At 37.4% G+C, this 21,728-nt stretch overlaps 1 protein-coding gene across 14 annotated transcripts in view; it reads left to right on the forward strand.

The window, feature by feature from the left end:
- KIF16B (kinesin family member 16B) overlaps positions 1–21,728 on the forward strand; it is a 160,442-nt gene that overhangs the window by 34,020 nt on the left and 104,694 nt on the right. For all 14 annotated transcript variants that reach the window (XR_007201973.1, XR_007201974.1, XR_007201976.1 and 11 more), the window contains exons 9-12: positions 53–184; positions 2,822–2,997; positions 4,870–4,935; positions 8,637–8,696. Coding sequence is in view for 8 of the 14 variants with exons in the window: in XM_048296073.1 (XP_048152030.1) it covers positions 53–184; positions 2,822–2,997; positions 4,870–4,935; positions 8,637–8,696 (434 nt within the window). In the remaining 6 variants the exon portion in view is untranslated. The remainder of the gene's footprint in view (positions 1–52; positions 185–2,821; positions 2,998–4,869; positions 4,936–8,636; positions 8,697–21,728) is intronic.

Below are 21,728 nucleotides of genomic sequence, written 5' to 3' on the forward strand. Positions count from 1 at the left end.
AAATAAATGAAAAAACATAATACGAATTTTTTTTTCTGTCTCTTCATCACAGCTGATTTATCTCAGGATGCAACAAATCCTCTTTCGAAGAAGAAACAAGTATTTGTGCCTTACAGGGACTCGGTGTTGACTTGGCTGTTAAAAGACAGCCTAGGAGGAAACTCCAAAACTATAATGATTGCTAGTAAGTGTTTTTAAATTACTCTTTTTGAATTCTGACTAATTCGTGCTTAATAGAAGTGGATGTAAATATTTAGATTCCAGATGTTTTGTTAAGGCAGAACACAGTTAAGAAAGGTACATCAACAAGTTACCCTAATAAAGATACATCATCCAAGTCCAAGAGACATCAGCTGTGGGGGGAAGCTGTCACAGCAAAGGACTGGAGAACCATACCTGGTAACTGGGAACTCCTGTGGTGTGTCCACCTCCGGCTATGAGGCTCCCCCACTTTGCTGTGACAGGGGCACAGTTTTTATACTGTTAAATAAACAAGCTGACATAATTTCTAATTTCATCCTCCTGTTGGCCTTCTCCCAAAGCCTGGCATGGGCTCAAGGAGGAACCAAGGGAGTTGTCTTTGATCATATACCCCCCTAATTAGGCCAGATATAGCCTTATCTGGTTTCTAGATATGTAAAGGTAAATACATGTTTTGCCAATAAATGAACGTATATAACAATGTTAATGACCAAGTGTATATATAACATTTGGTTGGAAGGTTCATCTATATGTCAACTTTGGCTCAGGGCCTGTTGTTCAGGCCTTAGTACTTCACTGTTTCAGTGTCTCACCACCTTCTAGGTAAAGAATTTTGTCCTAATATCTAATCTAAATCTCTCCACTTTTAGCTTAAAACCATTTGCCAGCCCAGGATGTGGCTGGCTCTCTGGGCAGTGAGCACAGACTGCTGGCTCATGTTCACCCACCAAGAAGAACCCCCAAGTTGTTTTCCAAAGGGCCGCTTGCAAGGAGTTCTTTTCCCAGTCCGTACTCCTATGTAGGCTTGGCCTGATCCAGGTGCAGCACCTTGCGCTTGGACTTGCTGACCCTCATTAGGCCCCTGTGGGCCTGCTTGTCAAGCTTGTCCAGGTACTGCTGGATGTGAGGAGAAGAGCAGCTCTGAAATTTCTCTCACTCTTTCCTGCTCAAATGAAATGTGGTCTTAACTGGTGCAGTCCCCTTTTGAGAATGGTGGGAGAGCAGAATTGAGGGAATAAAATGTATCAGGTCAAGTTCTGGTTCTTCAGAACCAGTCAAATTCTCTGGATAGCAGTTCCTTTGTTGCAGGATTTTGGGAATATTTTTGGAATCCATGACACTTGTTTTCCTCAGGAGAATCATAGTAGTGCCATTAGATGATTGTGGACCAGATTCTGCTTTGGTTTTCTGGCTCTTTAAGTAATGCTATGCTGGCAACTTTCTTCTTGCTGCTTTCTTGCAGTTACATGGTTGAGTAACTTTTTTTTTTTATGACAGAGGGATTGGGAAGAGAAGTTTTAGAAACACAGTGAGCTTCCGATGCCTATACTAATGATTACAGTACCCACCTTCTTTTTCAGCTACTTCCTCATCTATTAGTGATGCTTCTGCTAGGCAGAGCCCTGATTGTTGATCTTTTCTCCAACAGTAACTCTACTGTTAATGTGGTAGAATTCCCTAACAGAGCCCAAAAAGCTGTCTGGATACATTTGTCCTGCCTTTTCTGTAATTAAGCACCAAAAAATGCAGGAAGATCACTTTAAACAGTAGGAAAGGCTGTTAGAAAAATGTGTCTGATTTTGATTTGTCATATTTCTGTAACATATTGTAACATTCTTCCAGAAAGGGAATAATTGAGTGGTGGAGAGGAGACAGTAGATAAAGCAGGGAAGTGAGAGTGTGAACTAGGGGAAGTATAGGCTGTTTCCAAGTGCATCTCCTGTAGTTCAGAGAGTCTCTGCGACAAAAAAAAATTTATTGTTTTTGAGAGAATGAGAAAGGACAGATTATTTTAGTTGCTTAAATAGTTTTTCAGGTGTTTTCATTGTCTGATTCTCTGGATCTCTTGTTCAGTTTGATCATTAAGATTTCTGGATGGTTTTCTCTTCCGTGTTTTCGCTCATCTATTTGGATGCTTTAATTATCTTTTTAATTTGGAACATCATATATATTGTTAGGAAAATTAAGGGAAGGATGGCGTTAGCACTTGCATTTAAATTTCATTGTTTTTCCTGGTTAGGTTGCTTGTAAAAATAATACTGGTTTCTCTTGATGCATCAGATAGCTGACAGTTTTGTGTGCTGCCAGATGCCTGCAGCTCAGGAAAACAGCTAGGTTTGTAAATTATAGCAGCTCGTCTCTTGTCTTGGTTTTCCTGTCTGGTTTTTTTTTTTTTTTTTTTTTGCTTTAATGCTGTTTAATTTCCCTACTGTGTTTTACTTGGAATGTCTCTTCTTTTCAATGATAACATTGATACTTAAAAAATATTCACTGTTTTCTCAACTGTTCTTGTAAAAAAAATGCAAGAAAGCCTGTGAAGTATTCATATAGGACATTAATGTTTATCAGGGATATGTAAATGTTAAATAGATTGACAGCAAGATTTCTTTGCAACACCTGATTATCCTGATACACTTATAGTGTTTACTTATGCAAAGTTATAGTGACATGAAAGTGGAGTTTGGTGAAGAGTTGGAACAAACTGTATCCATACTGGTTAATGATGTATTTCTGTCTCTTCACCCACATGGAATTCATCTGAGTTTTAAAATATAAACTAACTTCAGTAAATGAAACACATAAGGTGCTAGATAAACTGCTTCTGATTTCATGTCTTTAGCTATTTCACCTGCTGATGTCAATTATGGAGAAACTTTAAGTACACTTCGCTATGCAAATAGAGCCAAAAACATCATCAACAAGCCTACTATTAATGAGGATCCTAACGTCAAACTGATCCGTGAGCTGAGAGCTGAAATAGCCCGATTAAAAGCCCTGCTTGCTCAAGGGAATCAGGTTAGCTTTACTTGGAATTTATGTGTAATTTTCCTTGAGTTATAACATCTATTTCTAGAATGTAATGAGATAATTATCTTTCATTATATTGATTTGAGTAAACAAGCTCTATGAGGCTATGAATGAGTATTAGTTTCCTGATTGAATCAGTTTACATGGCCAGCAGATTACCTCTTTTAACATAAGGGGGAAAAATTGTCATCCCAAAGCTTTTACATTTCTCATAATATAATCTGGGCTGGATTGCAGTGTGCTGTGGAACAGGTAGTCAACACAGCATAAGGAGACTGAGCTGGAACATACCTTCTGGGTCTATCCTGATAGACTGAAGAGGTACTTTGTGTAGTATCTTAAAAGAAGTATAAGGTTTAAAGTATTTAAGATGTGTAAATATGAAAATATAGGAGTATTAATGGATTTAAACAATACATTTTTTTTGTGTTTGGCTGCACAGTACATTAGAGGCACATAACATGCTAAATATGTAAAAATATTTTCAGTGGTAGTGTAAGAAAACAAAAATCATGCTCTGCTTCACTTTTCCATGATTCTCTTTCTTGCTATGTCAGTATGATCTCCTATAAACATTCACTGTGCAAGCTCAGTTAAGTTTAGTTTCTCCTGTGTTGCCAGGATGGTGAAACTAAAGTAGCAGTAAAGTATATCCAATTGGCTCGGGTCAGTTGTCTCTTCTACATAATGTCATTCGGGACTGCTAGATTTCATACTTGAACAAATATAATTTGGAAGTATCTGAGGTAATACTTCAGATTTGTTTCTAGAACTATGTAATTCTGTTTTAGAAGGGCAATGTGAAATGTCAGTTCAGCATGGACTATTGTTAGTAGAAGGGTAGGCCTTCAAGTAGATTTCATGCTATAAAAAATTTGCTGAAAAGAGGGATGGGAACCACTGTTGGAAGCAAAAATGGGTATTGTAGATGACTGAAGCAGAGGACTCTGCTTTGTTACAAACAATTAAAAAACTCTTTATGGTCTTGAATTACTTGTGTTTCTTTAATATTCTTTAGGAGGGGAAAATTAGTTTATTTTCAAATTATGGTTTGATTTAGAGTTAGCAAAATAGATGTAACTTGGACCCCCTTGAAGTGTGAATGCTTTGACCTAATTTCAAGCTGTAAAATAGTGGTTATTGCAAAATAAATCTGGTTCAGTGGTAGGATGTGGTAGATGGCTGTGTGGGAGACAATAGAGAACTTGCTTAAGTTAATTAAATTTGTGATGGTTGGTAAAACAGCAGGTGGTGTGTTATGTATGCATAGTAGTATAAATCTCTGCATAATTTCTTTTGTGGTTTTCCTTTGTATTACCAGAACACTGCATTGCAAATGCTTCTGTACATCAGAAGATACTGATTACCAAAATGTGGTGCTGGATTCAGTGTAGAAGGTCATGTACAATGAGTACTGCCTGTGTGTTTGTTGTTTAGTAATTTTGCTCTTTTAAGGCCAATTACGTTAATATATTGCTACACAAGATAAGCAGTATACGTACTTATTAAAGCAAAATGGATAACTATTTATGCATAATAAATTTTCATGTTTAGTAGAAATATAATGAAGGTTGTATTAGGAGTTACCTGTTATAAATGTGTCTGGTTTCGATGCCTCCATGTGTGTGACCATGTGTATGTAGCTAGGGAAAACAGTACTCTCAAACCAATTTGTATTTGAAGTATCTGCTTTGACAGGATTTTGATTATTCTGTTTACGGTATTTCAAGGTAAAATGATATATATTAAAGGAGTTTATGCTAAAGAATCAGAAAAGTTGAACTATTGCATTTCATTTGGTTCCCCCAGAAGTTGTTACTGTTTTCATTTTGAATTTACGTTTACTTTTTACGATTTTAGATTGCACTCTTGGATTCTCCGACAGCTTTAAGTATGGAAGAAAAGCTTCAGCAGAATGAGGCAAGGGTGAGTTATAATTTCATAAAGCAGTTTTTAAACTCAGAAAAAGAAAGGTGGGTGGTCTGGATGCAGGAGTGTTCATAATTTTCAGGAATTTTTTTAATGCACAACTAAATTTTGACCCACCAGCAGCATTGCCTTGATGCTTTAAAAAAAAAAAAAGTGTGGGAATTAGTAATTTTGTTATCCTACTAATATAATGTTATAACTAAGAACAAAATGTATCTTTGATATTTATGTAGCAGTTCTGTTTAACGAAAAAACTTTTTCCCTGACCAGCTTGCCTTACTAAAAAGGTATGTTTGTAAATAGACTAGAGAGGGAAAAGCCACTAAATCGCAGTAATGAGTAGCACGTAATCCCAGTAACAAAATAGTCAGTGTGTAGAAAAAAACAGCAAAAGATTTATGGGGAGAACGGTCAACTCTTCTATGGTTTCAAGTAATTTGTAACTTGTGTGGGGTAGGTTTTTAGAAAATTTCAGTATTTAAATCTGGTGTGTACAAACATGTTTGGAGAGGGTCTGAGTTCTAGGTGTCCTTCACAGTGTGCTTCTCATCAAGTTGTTTTAATAATCCAGCCAAGTGTAAAGGCTGGAAAAAAATTCCAGACAGTTTGGATAACTCACAGCATCCAGAAGAATCTAGATATAATGGTACTATAATTTCTCTGACTAGCAATCTTTCATTCTTTATTGTATCATTCATTCTATATTAATTCTTTTCTATATATTAGCTTGCTTTCAAAGCTGTTGCAGATTGGTTTAAAAAAAGAGTAATAGTCATACTTTGGAAGAGGCAAGAGGGAAGTATTTGGAATTACTCAACTACACGGCAGCAGATACTTAGTTCTGAATACTGTCAAAAGATGCCAATCAAATATAGATACGATGCCTTTAAAAAAGGGGCTCCTTAACTGGTTTAAATGGTAGAGTTTACACTGGTGCTGCTTGGACCTTTAGAATTAGAAAATTAAAGTTGTGCTTTGATAATCCTGTTTTATTTATATCCTTAGTTTTATTTTTGAGTACAAACAAAAAGCTTTTATCTAAGAGTACCTGAGTAATATAAATTGCTGACTATAGGCTAATTAGAATATGTTATTCATGCTCTGACAGTAACCACTGCTTATCCTCTCAGAAGTGTTGGCCCTGCTGTGTGGGGTGTATATCAAGCATATTTTATTACCTTAGTCACCCTCATTAAAAGGTTATGTGATTACTATTCATGATAATTACAATAGACATAATTACAGAAAATTCTTAATAGATGTTGCAGTGGTTATAGCTTTTTTATAATTGAATGAGTGCAATAACTAATTCATTTGTATAGACTTAAAGACTTTATCACCATATTTATATTACCTGACAAGTATATGGTGACTTTCTTTAGTTGATTTTCCTTATATAAGAATAATTTGGAGTTGTTTAATGTAAAAAGGTTTCATTTTCAAAACTAAATTTAAAATGGTGTTTCCAAGCAATACGAATTGTTCTGGTATGGTGAATAGACCTGTGATAGACTTTCTTTAAACTTTTGAAATTTATTTTGTTTTAATATTCCAGTTAGCAGCACTAGGAATTATAGTGGTGCATTGAAAAGTGTGCTTACTTGTCTTTGTTGAAATCTTGAGATGCAGGTAGAGATGAGAGAAGTTTCTGTAGTTCTTATGGATTAATTTGGAGCTGATCTGCAAAGACAAAAAAAGTAGCTGCAGGTGGCAAGTGGGGAGATGTTTGGAGCAACTGCATCGAAGACTTCTTTCTTTGTACAATGGCATTATATGAAAGTTAACTTACACGGTGGACAACTGTGTGATTAGGAAATGAAGGACAAATCCGTAGCATTCTGTTGGCTTGACCTCAGTTTGGGGGAAGGTCATGGAGTGGGTCATCTTGAGTCCAGTCACACAGCATGTACAGAATAACCAGGGGAATTGGGCCCCATCAGCGTGAGTTTAGGAAAAGCGGATCCTGCTTGACCAACATCATCTCCTTCTATGAGAGGATGACCTGGTTTGTGGATGAGGAAAAGGCTGTGAATATTGTTTACCTGGACTTTACAAAAGCCTTTGACACTGTCTTCCACAGCATTCTCTTGGAGGAACTGTCTGCTCCTGGCTTGCACAGGTGCATTGTTTCAGAAAACTGTCTGGATGGCTGAGCCAAGAAAGTGGTGGAGTTAAATCCAGTTGGCAGCCAGTCACCAGTGGTGTTCCCCAGGGCTCAATATTTGGACTAGTCCTGTTTAATATCTTTGTTGATGATCTGGGTGAGGGGAACAAGTGCACCCTCAGTCACGTTGCAGATGGCACTAAGGTGTGTGGGAGTGTTGATCTGCTGGAGAGTAAGAAGGCTCTGCAGAGAGCTCTGGACAGGCTGGATTGATGGGCTGAGGCCAATGGCATGGGGTTCAATAAGGTGAAGTGGGGTCCTGCCCTTGGCTCGCAATAACCCCAGGCAGCACCACGGCCGGGGGGAAAAGGGACTGGAAAGTGGCTCAGTGGAAGAGGACCTGGGAGTGCTGGTTGACAGCAGCTAAACATGAGTGAGCATGTGCCCAGGTAGCCAAGAAAGCCAATAGCACCTGGCCTGTATCAGCAATAGTGTGGCCAGCAGGACCAGGGAAATGATTCTTCCTCTGTACTTGGCACTAGTGAGGCCACACCTCGAGTGCTGTGTTCAGTTCTGATCCCCTCACATCAAAAATGACATTGAGGTGCTAGAGTGAGTCCAGAGAAGGACAATGGAGTTGGAGAAGTGTCTGGAGCAGAAGTATGAGGGAGGAGTCGCTGAGGGAGCTGTGGTTGTTTAACCTGGAAGAAAGAAGGCTCAGGGTGACCTCCCTTTCTACAACTACCTGAAAGGAGGTTGTAGCCATGTGGGGGTCAGTTTTATCAGACATAAAAAGTGACGGGACGAGAGGAAATGGCCTCAGGTTGCTTCAGGGGAGGTTTAGATTGGATATTAGGAAAAATTTCTTAATGGAAAGGGTTGTCAAGCATTGTAAAAAGCTGCCCAGGGAAGGGATTGATTCACCATCCCTAGAGATATTTAAAAGACCTATAAATGTGGCTCTTCAGAGGGATGTGGTTCAGTAGTGGCTTGGCAGTGCTGGGTTAACAGTTGGACTTGATGATCTTAAGGTTTTTTCTAACCTAAATGATTCTATACCCAGTGCTCTCCCTGTCTGTAATCCCTTTGCAAGCATCTTCTCACTTCTGTGCTGATGACAATGATGTGGGTAGTTTCTAAGTTGCAGCAAACTTTGCTCTGGTTCTCTCCTGAAGGCTACTGGCTGCCTTTCCCTCTGCATGCTGTCCTCTGGAGGGGATTTTTGCCTGAGCATGCCTACCTGTACCATGGAAAAGGAGCTGTCCTGTTATAGCTGAGAGATCAGTCTGTGGCAGTAGACTTTGTAGGATTGAAGCACTTTATGAAACTATTTTAAAGTAGACAATTATTTGAAGTAATTATCCCTTTCATTTCATCTTACAGTGTAAATAAGTATTTTGTGTTTTGAGGGAGAAGTGTTGTAGGTAAGGCAACTTACTGCAGGAGCGTCAATGCTCTTCTAAATGCCTAAGTATTAAACTTCACCAAGAATTGCACAAATACTTAGTACTTCTTTGAGTACTAAGTATGAGAATGCATTTTTCAAGAACTTTGCAAGAGATGTGGTTTTTTCAATATTTATTTTCTTTCATAGGTACAAGAACTGACCAAAGAGTGGACTAACAAGTGGAATGAAACTCAAGATATTCTGAAAGTAAGGCAACTAAATAAATTTTCCTCTTGGCATTTGACCTAACCTTAGTATTTTTCCTTAAAAGTTCTTTTTCTAAGTCATCTTCTTTGGCTCAGCTCTTTCTAGTATTCACCATAGTGACCCCACAGTGCAAAACAGCTTCTCTCTAAAAAATCTTTAAATTGCTGAATGTTTTTATTGAGTTACAAGTGCAGAAAGCCTGGGCCACGGACAAGTGGATCTCTCATATCCTTGATATTTGTGTTGTATCAACAAGATGTGTGAATAATCACTTTTTATCTTACATTGGGTATCTCAGTGGATGTGGTGCATAGTAGATATGGATTTTCCATTGTCCTGGTGAGATTTTGTATTGGTATTCAGTGCACAATCAGGTGGTAGTCTGAGGTTATGTTTTATGGGCTGCTTGATGATTCCATTCATATGTACAAGCACACATGTGCATGCACACACACACAAAGGAATAATTCCCACAATTTCTTTTTCATCATGTTAACTGATATTTTTGTTGCCAAATGTTTTAACTGTTCTGTTAAATAAAAATTTTGAAAACAAAGCTTAAGCTTTCATGATTTGCTGAACATAACTTGTTTGTGGTGCAATTCAAGCAAGCATTTAGAAGTAATTTTTTAATTCTACTTATCACTGATCTGAAACTTGATTTTTCTTGCATCACTTTTTGATTTCATAAATTTTTTTCTTCAAGTCCACCACTGTCTTTGATCTGACTTCCACATGAGTTGAATGGCTCCTTGCTTAAAAATAAAAATGAAGCACAAATCGCCGCGAGAATGGAGCAGGATTGGTAACTACTTAGCAGTTGGCATGACAGAACGAACTGTTTAATGTCTATCTAGATACTGAACTGGGAAATATCAATTGCGTATTCATCAGAGATGTTTTGGGTACAACTTTATGTTATTTCTGTTATTTTGAAGCATCTATACATGCATAAAACTGTGTTAATCCTCTCTTTATTCATGTATGGATTGGGAAGTCCATTGTCATATGCAGAATTTGTGAATTTTGGTCAATTGTGGAAGTGAACATTATGTCACATATGGGAAATTTTGAAAGCTGTATGTTGGAAATGCACTGATTCCTGCACAGAAATTACAAAATCATTAGCTGTATGTAATACATAGCTGAATACATAGCTGTAAGTAACAAATGCATATTTCCTTTGTTTATATGTATTGTTAACTGAACAATACATATAAGTAAGGGAAAGCTGCATTTGTTACATACTTGAATCTAAAGGACTTAAATGCAGAAGCTGTAATTTCTGATTTTCTGGTACTGAGCTTTTTATAGCTTAATTCATGCAGCTTCTGTATGAACTGCACTCTCATGGGATGACATTTGAGTGTATGCCTATAGCTTGTATTCCCTTTTTTGGTTAAAGGCAGTTGATTAAACTTTCTTTGTCCCAAATCCCCTGAAAATCTGCAAAAGATTTCTTAGTTGTACTGTTTTATTTTACATCATTTCACTGAAGGTATCCATATTTTTATTCACTTCTTGTTTAATGATTTGTGAAATCACTGACAGCATATGAGTGGGAAAGGGCTTTTTGGAAGTTTGCCAGGCTGAGTCACTGGAAAGCAGATTTTAAACTTTAGAGAGCAGTGGTGTTTTTTCTTATGGATTCTCTGTGAGTTCACTGGGGTTTTTGTTTTGTCATTGACATCCCTCCCTTGCACGCAGAGACCGTACGTGTTGTAATTTGTAAAAACAGATTGTCTTGGCACTCTGAGAAGTGAGACCATCTTTGTATGTCCACCTCACTGAAGTCACACCTGCCGCTTTCCCCATGCCATAATTCAGTAACTTTCAGGACATTCTTCATTAAGGTACTTAGAACTTCCTGTTTGTATTATATTTAAAATCTTCTTTCCCTTGCCTCCCTTTGGCTTTGCTGTCCTGAGATAGTTGCTGCTTTCCAATTCCTGCCCTGCAGCAGGCTTGGAAAATTAAAAACCATTTGCTTTTCAATTTCTAAGACTTTTTGCTCCAAATCTTAGGCATATGCCTGTGAGATGCAAGTGCACTTGTTTGTAGCTGAATGGGATTCCCTACTTTATTGTATGTAGTTATGCTTTTTTGTACTAAGTTCTAAATATTAAAGTTCACATGATTTTGAATTGTTCTCACAGGCTGATGGGAAAATCTGTTAATGTTTAAATCCAAAATAGTTGAAAGGATTTTGCATAAGCCTTGTAAAATACAAGTAAGAATCACAGGGCATGCTGATGTCTTCTACTAGATCAATAGATATTGCTGGAAAAAGTTACCTGGCTTTCACTGAATACAGTGCTTTCGTCAGGGAAAGGTGCCTGACAAATGATGTTTTGTAGGGAAGATGTTCCTTAAACTTGTTCACCCTTGCCAGTTATTTTAAACCATGTTTAAAATTAGACCAGCAGCATCTAAATGCTACCTTGAAAATAATTCATAGAGAATGGAAAATACTATCCAGCTGGAGAGTACCAAAGAACAGAAAATACCATATGAAGGCAAGTTTTTGTTAAAAAGTATTTGGCAGCTTAAAATTCAATTATTCTAGTCAGCACTGTACCATATGTGCACCTGACGTGCATCCCAGTATTCTTCCTTATTTCTGTTGGTAGCTTTTATTCCCCTTTGACATTTGTGCGTAGTTCGCGTGAAGTTACTTTTTCCCATCACAGCGCGCATCTTTAGACTGAGTATGTTGAACTATCTTATCTGTAAATGTCAGTTTAGGATTTGGGGCAGTGTGCAGTGGCTGAATGCCACTATCAGCTGTGAATATCTTGTATAGTCCTTCATTCTGTAGTTGACAGATTGGACACATCTTGGGCTGGGGATGGTAGCACTGATAGTGTGCTTTTCTTTTGTGCTTTTGGAAGAATCCTTTTGGAGGGTGACCATCTGGCTTCCTCTGGAGTCTGAATTATTGTCAACTCACACCTGAAGCCCAGATCTTCTCATTTTCTGTATTCAAAGCTTAGGACACTGCATACATCAGGGTTTAAATTTGTGCTGGTTCTGTATGAAGGATTCTTTATTGCGTAGCATGGCAGGTTCTTGGTGTTGATTTGCCTGAAGTGCCAAGTGTTGTTTCCAGTAGCGATGATTGTTTTCATCCTTAACCTTCTCACTGTAATACAAAGTGACACTCTAACCTTACTTAGTATTACAATCTGTCACCTGTCCTTGTTTTTAATAAAAGCAAGGATATTTTAATGCTTAATAAATTTAATAAAAATGTGGATGATGCTTCACCATTGGGTAAAATATGGCATCAGAACCCAAAATGATAGTGTTTGGTTTTAAGTCCACAGGCTTTGGGTTATTTCTTTAAATGTCACCAAAGGATTGCACCTCACAGAACAGTGTTGCTTTACATTGCTTCTCTGTCTTCAGGTGTCTTGCTGCCTCAGCACTTAACTGTAGCATTTTGCTTTCATCTCAAGCTCATTGGATCTTTGTGTGAATTTGTTTTTTGCCTGCTCCTAATGTTCTTCCATACACATTCCCAAAAAGAAGAGGAGGAGAGAAGAAATCCTGTTTGGTCTTTTCCTTAGTTTAGTCCTTTTTGTATGGTTCTGCTGAGGATCAATCATGGGGCCTAAGATGTTAGGGTAATCTATCCAACTTTGGATTTTTCTCTTGCCTTGAGGCTTTAATTGGTACAAAACTTCTTTTGATGTGGCTGCTTTATTTGACTGCATATGTTGTCATTCTTCTAGAGATATTTCTTCTTTTAGTGTCACCTTTTTTTTGTCATCTTTTGTGCATGTTTCAATTTCTTTCTCCAGCCTTTAGCAGCTTTTATATTAATCCTTTTAAAATATGTACTCCTTTATATAATTCTCTGCTGGTTTTTCTTCCCAACTTTCTTTGAAATTTCTTTTCCCTTTTTCTGTTTGTGTAGAAATTGGTATGACTTTGAGCTTTTGCCTTTTTGCTGTATGTCATCTGTAGCTAGTGTAAAGGTATTTAAATGCTCTTTTAAAATTATTTTTAGTTTGAAGTAGATTTAAAGTTCCCTTTTATTTCCTTATCCTGTTGTTTGATTCTAATCATGTCATTGGCTTTGTATGTTGGTGGTCAACTGATGTCAAAGGATGCAGAGAGATCTATCTTCAGAGTCTGTTAAAGGACAGGGGTTTTTTTCTCTGTGTGTGTCTAATTCTTGTGATCAATAGTTTAACTAGTCACTGCTTCAACTGGTTTTGTCCTGTTGGATTTAGTGACACCACCTCACTTGCATCAATAATACTGATTCTGCTGCAGTGCTTCACCACATGGTGTGTAAATATCTTATTGAACACTGTTTATTGATGTTTTATTTGACTATTCTTTTTTGTGCTGCTTGGTTGACTACTGCTTAGTAGTACATGTTTATGCCTTAACAATGGTTGTTCCTACATGAGGAAGAAAACTGTATGAAAACTGCTTATCTTCAAGCATTAATATTGACTGTTTGTTTATATCATGCCTCTTTTTGGGGGAGATGAAATACCCTTGACTTGCCATGATGAATAAATACTGACTAATACCAAACAATTATTTTGGTGGACATACTCATCTAAGCAGGGGAATTTTCTTTCTTTAGGAATCTTGGCTATATGCAACAAAGACACTAGGAGACCAAAACGCAAAGTGGTTGTCTTGCTCTTTACGAGGTGTAGATTAGGGTGTCAGAAGCAAATATATTTTATTTTAATAATTTGCTTTCCATGGTGGCTTGCATACCATAGTGAACTCTGTCAAGAGCAGTTTGTTGTGTTCTATGTAAACGCTGCATTTGTCTACACTTATTTACATTTCCAGATAATCTTTAAACCACAGTTGCTGAATGGTATTTAAATGCTATTGTCTTCGTTCTTCTGCCTGAAATGCTGGGCATACGTCACCATTTTGCTGTTTTATGCCTTCTTGTTACTACCTATTGACGGTTACTACCTTATAACTGTGACCCAGTTGTCTGCATTTCCTCTTCCCACTTGTGTTGTGTTCTACCCCAGTATGTTGCCCTTTGATGAGCATTTGTTTTCTTCATTCTTTCATGTTATTGTTTTAACAAGCTCAGTCCTCAGGTGAGAAGTTCTCTCAATTAGCACCTTCTGCTTTCGCCTAAAATTCTAGTGTCTATTTGCACTTTTTATGGCTGTAGGGTAGAGGAGTTGTACAAGCTCTTGGGCTCCTGAAAAACAAACTGTAGAACTTCTAAAAAGTATACAGGCTTTAATCCTGTCCTTAAAAAGTGCATGTGAGTTTTAAAGACTTCTGGTCATATGCCCGTGGAGAACAAGTTCTAAAATTGGTTCTATTTACAGGTCAAATAATAAAAGGGGAATTACAAGACTGGTGTGCATTTGTATATAAAACAACGTCTACATGATACTGTATTTAAACTGTTTGCAGCTTTGGCATATGTGTTTATTTATATGTTTGGCAGGAATTGTTTCTAAGGTTTTTTTTCGTATTTCAGTAAGTGAATAATTTTTGTCAACTTGTTGCTAGTTAGACATATTGGTGTTGCATTTTGGTTATAATGTCTGTTGTTTGCTGTTTGAAACATATCTGTGTACTTTTAAAGGGCGAATTACGTCTGTACTTTGATTTGAACAGATCTTATTTGATATTTTATAACTACTTCTGTTTGTCATCTGTTTGTATTAGAAAACTCTCATTGCATGCTTCCAGTTTTTGTTTCCTTTCTACAAGCTATATCATCTGCTTGAATTTTTAAGAGGTTTAAAAATCTCTGCAAAATTAACACAGGATTGCACAGCTATGGGTCTGGCAGAAAGAATTTAAGTCAGATGTTGCTGATGAATTTGTTTTCTTTTAGAAAAGTTGGTAGAATAAATAGAGTAGCAACTGTGTTCCTAGGGATGTTGGCTTTCTCAACAATTGTTTGCCCTCCAACAATTATGTAATAGATGTTCATTTATCAAACGGAATTCATATGGAAAGGAAAAGCGCACATTCACATTAAGTAGTCTCTTATTAACATATTATGTTTAATAGAGTTGCCTTCAGCTGGCTTGTGAGTGTTGTGTAAAGGAAAAGATATTATGAAAGTTTTAAGAGGGCTGATGTTAATTATTCTTGTTTATCTTAGTCAGTAATCATACAGTAAATGAAAATAGCATCTTTTCTCTGGAAGCCTGTTTAACTGTGGTTTTGATTTCTTGCACTAGATGTCACTGCAGATACAAAAATCAGGTTCTTCTGCATGCTTAATTTGGATTTAATTCAGAAATTTTAAGGGAAAATGATTTGCAGTGTCTTGAATTTCATTGCTGTTTGCATCCACTGAGGTAAGTTTATGAGAATGCCAAAACATTGCTTTAGGTGCAAGTCCTGAACAACCTGAGTAACTGTTCTGACAAAAATACTTCTGAACAACAATTCACAGTTGCTATGCACTGTAAAGGGATTATATGCATTATGATTTATTGCAATTATTTTTCAGTGCATTTTTCAATCCTCTTTTTCAACTGACAGTATATCTAGAATGTTTGGCAAACTTAGCTAAAGCCTTTAAGATATATTTGTTTTCTCAATTTTGTATCCTTGGTATTTTAGAGATATAAAAGATCAGTTTCTAAGAGAGGCAGTATCTTTTATTTTACCAGGTAATACAGTTGAGAAAGCAAACAGGCTTTTGGACATAGCAGTCTTTCACGAGGCCACTTCTGCTAATTACTTTCTCTGGATACTGCAGTTGAAACACCAGTGGCAGTGATATGCAGTTCCTATTTATAACTGCTTCTTTTAACATTTTTCTCTTGCTTAATCGCTTCTGTAGATTTATAATTGAGTTTCAGTACGTTAAAATTTAGTAAGTTTGTTGTGTTTTTTCCATCTTTTTTTAAGAAAGTTGTCTGATAACAAGGGAATTTTTACATTCTTGGTCTTTTTACATTATTTACCCACATCTTCTGCCTCCTGAGCAGTGACAAGTAATATCAAGCTTAGCTCTCAGTTTTATTAGAGTTTGTTTTCTTATACGTGGCCTTGTGCATTATGTATTTATTTCCGAAGTGAAGCAGTTACTAGCAGTGGTTGTAGTTTATAACATCATCTATTCTTGTGAGAAGATTTCTCCTTTGCAATTTGAGTTTGGACAGAGATTATCCAAGTATGACTTGTTTTACCTTACAGAGACATTGTTTTTTCATACTATATGACTGAACAGATGTCATTGTTAAGTGATGATTATTACTTTACCTAATAATCCTCCTTTCTTCAGTCTGGTAAGTATACCTAGTTTAATGCAAATGGAGAAGAAAGAAAAGATAATTGAGAGAATTTTTTATAAAAGCAAACAGATAGAAACTTTTTAAGGGGTTATATGGTTGTCCTGAGATACAAATTGCTTTTTCTTCAGAGGAGTGGCTCTCATTGCTTTTCGCTCACCAATGATTTTTTTCAGTGCTTTGTCCATCTCAGCCTTGGCTTGCTGTTGTCAGAGCATGAAAAAAGTACTGAATTTGGAACTGGTGCTACTCATCTACCGTAGCTCTTTTCCTACTAGAAGCAGTATTGAAAGGGTCCCAGCCACCTGAGGAATGCTGAGAGCACCAGTGAAAAGTAGATTTCAAAAGGAATAATTGTCTGCTTTCAAGTCTTTCTGCCACCTGTGTTCATCTGATTAAGAAATCTCTGTTTTCGCTTGCAGATGGTATAGCTGCTTGTGATGCCTTTGTGGTGGACTGACCACTTTTAACTTTCAGTTTCTGCTAGAAAGTTGTGATCAAGCGATGCCTAATGCTATTAATTGTTTTTTTATTTCAGTTTTAAGCTGGTTTTTTTCACTTGAAAACAGCTGGGCCATAAGAGAAGCACAACTGGGGACTACAGTTTCTGAGCTCACCAACTACGGATTAAGCCAGGGTTGAATAGTTTGGTTGATAAGGGTGTGCATTCCAAAAGAGGCCCTCCAGTGTCTAGGAGTAACCATACTGCCAAATATTTCACTGCCCACCTCCTTCCAAGTGGGGCCCTGCATTTGTAGATTATCCAGGCCATGCTTAGCTTTAATGCATCTGTAGATCTTGTAGGCTGTTTTCAAATGAAAGGGAGTCAAACAGAATTAGTTGCTTTTGAAATCCTTTCTACAGCTCAGATGACACTTGTTCAACAATTCCTCCTTTTGGAATTTGGTCTGCTTTCCTATTAATTATCTTGTGCCAGGAAGGTTGTCTGAATTGAAATCAGTGGAAGCTCCTGGAAGAAGAAATACATCCTAAAAAACATTTCTCCTAAAGGATCAGCAGAGAAGTATTAAGAAAGAGAGAGACAAAATGTAAATTTCTCTTTGGATTTGGCTATGGGATGGGAAAGAAGCATTACAACATCAAGAGTTTAGATGAACCCCAAATTTATATCTGCCTCACAAAGGAGCAGTTTCTAATGACAGTGTGATATGAAATGCTGGAACCATTTTATTCTGCTGATGTTTTTAGCAGTATATTTAGGAGTTTATTGCTGTGGGATTCTGATAGCTTTGAGTGCATGGTACTGTTGTGCACCTGACTTCACATCTTGATTGACAGCTGGGCATTGATCTCAATTCGTACAGTCACACTGCTGCAGCAGTGCAGCTGGAGCCATGTACTTGTTCTCTGTGCTTCCCAGCTACAGAGATGGTATTTTTAATGAAATCCACTAAGAGGTGTCTTAAACACAGGTGGCAGCACAGACTGACTGTTGCAACCAGTCAAGAATGTGCATCTAACTATGCATATTCCTCTGCAAAAGTCTTTGCTGTTGTGTTGCTAGTCCTGAAGTCTGTTTTTTCTCCTTGGTGGTTGTTGCTTGCTAGTATGCATAGTCCTTCTTCTTCCTCCAATTTCTTTCAATAGCATGGGTTACATGTTGATCTGGAGGAAGAAACTCACATTTAGTGCAATCTATTACTTTAGGTTCAATCTCTACAGAAGTAGAGGTGAATATCTAGGTAAATAGTAAACAGAACTCTAGATGAAAGAAACAATTCTCCCATTGCCAAGTAACACGCAAACCCCAAAATAGCTTTTAAAATTAATAAATGTATCTGCTATGAGCCTAGTTTTTTTTCCCCTCTACAATTCCTTGACTCATTTATCATCCAGCTTTAGGAAAAAATGAGGTAGGAGTCCTGTAGCTAATGGTCCACTGCTTTCTCGATTCATTCCCAGAATAAAGTGTATGAAATGGATTATTTACAGGTTCTGTAGAAAATATGTTATCATATAATTAAAGGCTGTTTCGTAATGCATATGGAAGGAGAGATGAATGAAAATAGCCTGTCTCTTTGTCTTCCAGCCAGGCCTTTTCCCCTTTTTAGATATCAGCATGAAGAATACTGAGGGTGGAATTGCTGTCTCCTAGCTGGGAGGTATAATATCTCCTGCTCGGAAGCATCAGTAATGACAAGAAAAGTCTTGTTCTTTGCCCCAGATGTCAGTGTTGCTATATGTAGACTTGGCCTTTGAGGCTAGTGTGTGCTCAGTGTGTTCACACATAGGAAACTCTGAAGCCTCCTCCACTTAAGACAAACCAAATTTGCTCTGGGTGCCTTACTTCTTGAAACGGAAGAAAAGTTTTCTCTTAGCCCAGGCTAGCAGGGACAGGAACCAGCATGGAAAATAGCAGCTTTAATGGTTTTAAGTTTTATAAGCCAGTGGAAAACAGGATTTTACAGGCTAGTGTCCAGGAACCTCTACTTACAATTAGCCAAATCCTGCAGTTCTATTCAGGTGATTTTTCTCAGATGTCAGAAGTAGTTCTGTCTGTACAAAGTCTGAAGTGTCAAGGACCAGGCATTTCAGCTTAAGTTGGTCATTGGAATTTCGGGAATAAAGGCCAAATTTCTGAAAAATAACTTTGAATCTGCCAAGGCTTCTGATGGAAACCCTTGCAGCACATTAAATGTAGAGATGTTTTGGGGTGCCACCACGATAGTAGGGTTTCTGTGTATTAGTAGCCATCTCTATGTCAGCAGTGAGCTTGTCGCAATCTGTTCCGAGAGGGAAAGAGAAATAATGAAGAATATAGAAGGTAAGCTGACCTCATGGGACTAAGAACTGCTCCTGTACTTTCCTTATTCTTTAAAGGAATTGCATCATTAATTTTCCATCATTTTAGCTTCACTGTCTTAGCAGTTGTTCATTTAAGCAGTTCTGCATCTGCCTTTTTGACTGATGTTCATTGCAGAGAGCTATTGATGCCTTTCTGGGCTGCTGCAGGAGCACCTGCACTTTCACAGTAAGCTGCTCACAACAAAACTGCAGTTTTCTGATATTGCTTGTTGCAGACTCTTTAATGGCTTTTCTTTTCTTGCTTGATGAGAGTGCTACAATCTAATGCTCTGGGAGATGGGCAAAAATCTGCTTAGGAAGTTTCTGTGATGGTGGTTTTCTTTGTGGTTTTGGATAGTAGAAGTTTCTTTGTCTCAGAAGAATAAAGTGTCTTACTTCTACTAAACTTTTTGTTTTAATTGCACTGAAACCAGTACAGCCAACAGTATAGTGTTAGTTCTTTGTTCCATTATCTAGAAAGAGAAGACATAGTAAGAATTTGTGCCTTATCCAACATCTATATGCACAAGGAAATCAATATCCCCTTTCATAATTGATGGTTATATAAATAATTAATATTGCCTATAAAGGAAGAGCATTATTTTTAATTTTCAAAAGCGTTTTATCGAAGTCCCAGGATAGTCCCAAACGTAACTTTGGCATGTGCACAAATTATAAAACATACCCCTTCACTGATGGTGTGTTCCATATCTCCTCCGCTCTTTGCATTGCCTCCCAAATAGCATGTACTACTTTGAAGGCTAGTGATTCAAAATTTATTTTGTTATTCCAAAAGCCATACCTGTATCAGACTGAAATAAAACATGGGATAGAAATTTGATTTTGTATATGCAGGTTTATAAAAACCAAAAGAAGCTTTTTAAACAGACACCCCATAAGAAGAGGAGCAGCTTCACTGATACAATACAGAGCAAAAAAGCTTTTCCTAGTTTAATGTGTGGGATGTCACTTCAATGGGAATCTCAGACATTTCAGAGTTGTTTTCTTGGAACAATTTTTTTTTTTTTAAATCCTGGAATCATCTTGTCAGTCACAATTAGACACAATCGAATCTTTTTCAGCTGTGTTTTGTCTTAGCTGATCTGGTTATGGTAAGTATTTTTAAGGGAGCCAGCTTATAGAACAAGAAGGGTGTTCATGTAACCAATTTTCATCCAAAACATAGCAAGCTAAATACTCAGCTGTGCTTATTCCTCCACCTTTTAAGGAGATGTTACTAGTAAACCCACAGCAGATTGCCGTCTTTTGAAATACTTTTTTACTCCTCTCCTACCTCTTGTTCTTCTTGTCCATACAGTAAATATTTTCTCATACTTTGAAGTGAAATTTTCTTGTTCCTCTTTTAGTTCTTTGAGCAGTATTATGCATAGAGAAATCTTTTTCCATTTTCAACCTTCTTATCAATAACTTTCCTAATGCTGGCATTTCTAGTGTTTCTTGACATCCATTTTCAGTATTTTCTTATATTGGGAGGTTACTGTGTATATGCTAGTTGTCTGGAAAACTATTGATGAAGTCTATCTTTTAGATGGCAGTGCTACATTCAAAAGTAAGGAGTGGGTCTGTTCCATCTTTTCAGCCTTTAGTAGTTTAACCCCTCAATGCAAGCATGAAAAGCTCTTGTCCACAGAAATCAGATGGGTTACCTGGTGTGCAACAAACCAATAATTACACACTAGAGAGAGACATTGAACATTTATTTCAGAGTTGAACAAGCCTGGGTGCCTGGTAGTATTCCACAAATCAAGCACATCAGCTATCCAAACTTTTTACTATTTATACATTTTAGCAAACAAATGAATTAGTGTATATTGGCTACAAGTCACCTAGTTCTCTTATTAATTGGTATTCTCTCTTCTGTTGATTAATGATTCTCTCACTTCCCATGTGAATTAGTCTGCATACTCAAGCTTTCTCTTCTTTTGAGTCTGTGGATTTCTTGGGTTGGTGGTTGTGATCTGCCCCTGTCGAAATAACCTGTTGCCCAGTCGAAGCTGATTTCAGCACAATTGGTGAGTTGGGTTTATTAGTTTCTTTCTTGTCTTGGAAGTTCTGCCATATGTTCTTGTGACCCATATATTCTTCATTCTCTGGGTCCACTATCAGTGTTACTTCTGTCTTCCCAAGGTTTGTTAACTTCCCCCTAGGTCTGAGATCACTGAAGCATGTCCAGCCTTAAACCTTAACAAGGCAATTTTACCAATGAGAACTTTGTTTTTCTAACACCTGGACATCACTTAGAGCTTGTTTGCTGCTCTCTGATTTATGGATTACATCTCCTTTCTTGTTGATTAGGCTTGAAAGTGTAACAAAGATCAAACATTAAAGAACATCCTTTTTTAAGAAAATTTTTCACATTCCACATTTTGCAACACTCTGAACATATCTCTGTTGTTTCCAGATAATTTGTCTGCCTCTTGCAGGTTTTTCCAGTTGGTCCATAGAAAGATTGCTTTATTATGCAGAATTTTTTCTTCTGGTACACTTAGGTGTTGTAGCGGGTTGGGTTTGTAACCGGGCAGAAACACCAATTTAGTGTAGTGGTTTGGTCCAAAATACTCATTACTGTTTACCTTCTGTGAGATAAGGATTAGGAGAAATGCAAAGCAGGCACCAAACTTGAAAGAATATAAAGAAGTTTATTAACAGACCTAAAAGAAGAAAAAAAAATCATACCACACCTTCAGAACACTTCTCCTCCCCCCACCTTTCTCCCTTCTCCCAGTGACAATGTAAAAAGACAACCCTAGAGGTGGTCAGTCTGTTTACCACTTCCATAATAACCTTGTTCAGTCCATTTAGGAAGAGGAGTCTCTCTTGCCCATGCTATGAAAACATTATCACAACAAGACAGCCACCCAGATTGGTTCTCTGCTTGCATGTGAGTCCCTTCCCTGACTTGCAGCTTTTCCCACAACTGCTTTTGAGGGTCCACTCTTGAAATTAG

This window comes from Corvus hawaiiensis, chromosome 3 (genome assembly GCF_020740725.1).
Source record: "Corvus hawaiiensis isolate bCorHaw1 chromosome 3, bCorHaw1.pri.cur, whole genome shotgun sequence".
Lineage (NCBI taxonomy): Eukaryota > Metazoa > Chordata > Aves > Passeriformes > Corvidae > Corvus > Corvus hawaiiensis.